Genomic DNA, 4157 nt, shown 5'->3' on the forward strand with positions numbered 1-4157 from the left:
GAGTCCCAGAAATTGCGCATGGTCTGATTTTAATATTTTATTGTCATCGGATACTGGATTGCTGATGGAAATACAGGTTTAATTCGGGGAAATGCAGGCGATATTTTCTATGTAAAAAAAGTGGGCAAATTGGGATAAAAAAGTTTAAAGGGCAACGAGGTGTAGATGAGTTGAAACTAAAGATAAGAAGACTAGTTAATAATTGGAATACAAAAGTGACAGCGTGGCAATAACTCCCCGGTAGGAACGGGTGTCGGGGGTCTGTTGTAATTTTGTTTACAGGCGACCCCACCTCAATAAATAAGAAGTGTTTAAAATTTTTCTAAAAGTAAAATAAAATTATGAATATGTTTTGATCGTGTTTACGAATCTACTATATAATTTTCATCCCAAATAAAAATCAAATTCATCATAAGATAGACATATAATGTTACGGGTTTATATTCAACGGTTCACAATTTTCATCTCTTTTTCATGTTCAATTTGATTTTTGTATGAGACAAAAAATATACCGTTACACTCTTAAACCTCATCAAAACATATCCATAATTTTTTAAAAATAAAATAATTTTTTTTTAATGTTTTCAGAGTCATTACAGCGGACCTGCTGTAAAAAATTTACAGCAGATTCCAACCACCCTGTCGGAACGTGGTGACATTTCCGTCATTCGTCAGGCCCGAAAGGACGTTTCCCTCAAACCAGATTTTCATATTTCGAATATTATTAAAGCATTAATTATATAAAAACACAAAAGTGTGTATATTAAAGGGGCACGCGCCAGGCACCTTTCTCTAAATGTTACGCCTTGGTAGCCTTTCTGCTCTATGTAACTGCAACTGCTGGTAAGATCAATGAAGCCGATGCATTTCTGATAATTGCTCCTTTCGTTTCTCATAACAGATGCATTGTGCGGCATTTCGTGTTGATCTTCGATTTCTGATCCGTTTTCTTGAATTATTCTTGATCTTCTTTTCTAGTTCAGGTGATTGTGCGGCAAGAGAGACAGAAAATTTGGTATATGATCGATTGATCAGATAAGCGAGAGAGGAAAGACATGGGGAGGATTTTTGTTATCAGTCTTGAAGGAAGTTTCTATAGCTGCAAGCACTGCCATACCCATCTTGGTTTATCCAAGGATATCCTATCCAAGGTTCTTTTTGATAAATCCATCGATCTTTATGTTTCTTTCTCCATTGATTTTATGTTTCTTTCTCTACTGTTGTTCATGTTGGAATACGATATTCTTGTGTTTTGTGTATTAGTAGTGTGGTTTAGATGGAAAATCTAGTGTTAAGGTCCTCTGCAGTTGTGGAGGGCAAATGAATTCACAAGGCGTAGGAGGGAAAAATTAGCCATAGAGATTGACAATGATATTAGAAGGGAAAATTGTTGAAATAGTTGTTGACTAGTGCTTGCTCATTTCATCTACGAAGAAATAATACATATAGTGATCTTGTAGCATGTTTCAGTATCATTGATCTTGTTTAAACGCATACCATTGATCTTGTTTAAACGCATTCAGGTTGTGGGATGCTTAAATTCTGTATTGGTAAGAATAATTTTTGTTTCCTTTCCAGTCCCATTTCTCTACGATTTCTTTGTCTAATAAGGAATAGAAATTTTCTTCGATTGATGATGAATGTATTTGCATTTGAAGCCTTAATTGATAATTTAGTTCATTAATTATCATTGTTAAACTCTGCAACTTTAAAAACACAAGAAATGCTATTATTCCAGGACATGAATGTGATTTTTAACCTTCAATATATCTGTTTTACCTTGATTCTTATCAATTTATCTTCCTAGAAGACAGATGCTAGTCCATTCTCTTCTGATTTTCTCCCACTATTAAGCCTTATTGAAAAAACTAGTTTTGGTGATCTACATGAATAGAGGGGTACCTTGATTATATTTCTAGTTGGAGACACGATCTGTGGATTTTGACCCCAGTTTGCGGCTGGCTTTTATGCTTGTAAACTTCGTCCTTGCAAAGATAAATCTGGTATTCCTCTCTATTACAGTATTACCCCTCATTCAGTGTCATCATGTCATGTTTTGAGTGCTCTGTGTCTTGATCATGTTGAGTGACTTGAGTCGCTTTGGGCATCAATATGCTGCCTCCAATTCTAACTGTTGTTTTGCCCATGTTCCAGTCATTCCACTGCAGGCATGGCAGAGCTTATCTCTTTGATAAGGTGTAAGTGTTCCTGATTTTTGTGCATTTCAGGGAAAGTTGAGTATTCATGGTATTTGGCTTCTTGTTATATTATGTAGCATGTGATTTGGTATCTATCAAAGGCGTAGCATGTTGCAGCCATTCACACAAGTGAATGCACTTATGATTAAAAATTCTTCTGCACCATGGAATGCACTATACTAGAGCAACCCATATTTTTTGGGAAATTGTCGCTGTCCAAAATACATGACTTGTTCTCTTAACTAATATGAAAAACCATGCCGATATCAGTAGGCTAACTTCCATTCCTGCTGTGAACTGAAGTAGTCTGACATACATTCATCATCATTATCATCTTCATCGTCGTGAACCACTTCCATTCTGTATTGAACCAAAAGTCTGACATCTGGTATTGAAAATTAATCTTGGTGGAAATTTTTTTCCCGATCAGTCTGTCTCTTTCATGCTCCACATTTTAGGTAGCCAACGCCTAATGGTTGATATTGTAATCCCTTCTATGGCGAATGAATTGCATTCCTGTTTTCTTGCCTTTGAACAGCATCATGCATGAGTTGTAGACATTTTTTCATACTAAATGATTTAACTAAGAATTTTCATTCTTAATAAATGGCAGTGTCAATATAACAATTGGAGAACAAGAAGAGCGGATGATGATGACTGGAATGCACACTGTTGTTGATATATTCTGCGTTGGTTGCGGTTCAATTGTCGGTTGGAAATATGTACTGTATCTATTTTAAATTCACAGCCTGTGCTTCTGCATTTCTTTTTCAGTGCAGTGCTTTGCATCAATTCATTGTTTCCTGACTCTATTTCCCTGATACTGTTTTCTGATTTTAGGAGTCTGCATATGAGAAGTCTCAGCAGTACAAGGAGGGAAAATTTATACTTGAGAGGTACCACTTACAATTTGAGTGTTTTTTTTTCCTCACTGTTCTGGTGTCTGAATTTCCCTGTTGATCAGGTTTAAGGTGTTGGGCCCTGATGGAAGCCAGTACAGGGTCCGTCCGGAAGTTCAGGTTGCTGGTAGCGATGCTGAGGATGCTTGATTGGTCATTCAGTTTGCAAATTGATCCCCTTTTTTTCAAATGTACATCCTCTTCTAATTTTGTTTCATCAAAGCCTGCTATCCAGGTTCTTAAATTTCATTGTTTTCTTATTCTAGCCTGTTCTGCAAACAGCCATATTAGACTTATTTCGGAATATCTAACAATGATATTCATATAGATGAAAGTACTTATGGGATAACTGATGCACACATTATTTCCAATTTTACACTCAGCGGTTGACATTCTTCTCCTTCCCTTATCGATAACCATAAAATTCCCCTCCTGTAGCCTTGAGAACTGTACTACATTTTGAAATGCTTTGTAGAGACTGATACTTCCATTGATTTCTTACATCTTTCCTTGACAATGGAGACTAGATAACCAAGCCTCTGAGAAACTAAGAATATTTTCTATCATGGGTATTAGCCTTTTGTGTTGCTACTTCCAAGGGAAGCGAGTCCATTAGGCCTAAAGGCCGATGAGATATATTATCATGGAGACATGGATTCCTGAAGCTCTTCTCCCCCCAATGTAGTCTACAGTTAAAACCCAATTGAAATGTTGGCCATTCAAATTTTGGGAACAATAAAGTAAGGTTTGTGCCTTTGTGGATAGGCTCGGCCAACTCTTACTCATCACAACTTTCCTTGGGAAAGCCCATTTGAATCTGGACCGTGGGCTTCAAAAGTAGCAAGTGAAAAGTCACATTTTGAGATAAGTGAAAAGACCGATTGACCCAGACAGACTTGATAGTTGATTCGGGTCCAAAACAAGAGGCAAGCACCGAACTTAAAAGGGACTTTTGGAGGCCGGTACATTAGATTATACTTAATTGTAAAAAAGTACAATCACTAAAACATCCTTTTAAAAAAGTACACTGGGGATCATCTTTTACCAAAATAACCTCAAT

At 36.6% G+C, this 4157-nt stretch overlaps 1 protein-coding gene across 3 annotated transcripts; it reads left to right on the forward strand.

Annotated features, from left to right (window-relative positions):
• The first annotated feature begins 764 nt into the window (after positions 1-764).
• LOC119995201 (protein yippee-like) lies at positions 765-3446 on the forward strand. Of its 3 annotated transcripts, none has more exons than XM_038841629.1 (6): positions 765-843; positions 984-1151; positions 2155-2198; positions 2812-2920; positions 3039-3094; positions 3163-3253. In XM_038841629.1, the coding sequence occupies exons 2-6, from the start codon at positions 1056-1058 to the stop codon at positions 3245-3247; spliced, it is 390 nt and encodes a 129-aa protein (XP_038697557.1). In that variant the 5' UTR covers positions 765-843; positions 984-1055; the 3' UTR covers positions 3248-3253. The 3 variants fall into 3 exon arrangements, with proteins under 3 accessions (XP_038697557.1, XP_038697555.1, XP_038697556.1); XM_038841627.1 differs by having other exon boundaries at positions 769-843; positions 979-1151; XM_038841628.1 differs by lacking the exon at positions 765-843 and having other exon boundaries at positions 1056-1151; positions 3163-3446.
• The last annotated feature ends 711 nt before the right edge of the window (positions 3447-4157 follow it).

Source organism: Tripterygium wilfordii, chromosome 3, assembly GCF_013401445.1.
Source record: "Tripterygium wilfordii isolate XIE 37 chromosome 3, ASM1340144v1, whole genome shotgun sequence".
NCBI lineage: Eukaryota > Viridiplantae > Streptophyta > Magnoliopsida > Celastrales > Celastraceae > Tripterygium > Tripterygium wilfordii.

What these genes read in the sequence shown, in the direction of transcription:
- LOC119995201 (XM_038841629.1), top strand. Translation starts at nt 1,056, where the DNA reads ATGGGGAGGATTTTTGTTATCAGTCTTGAAGGAAGTTTCTATAGCTGC. An exon ending in GCTTATCTCTTTGATAAGGT is followed by an intron (nt 2,199 to 2,811) that starts GTAAGTGTTCCT and finishes AATAAATGGCAG; the next exon opens with TGTCAATATAACAATTGGAG. An exon ending in GGAAAATTTATACTTGAGAG is followed by an intron (nt 3,095 to 3,162) that starts GTACCACTTACA and finishes CCTGTTGATCAG; the next exon opens with GTTTAAGGTGTTGGGCCCTG.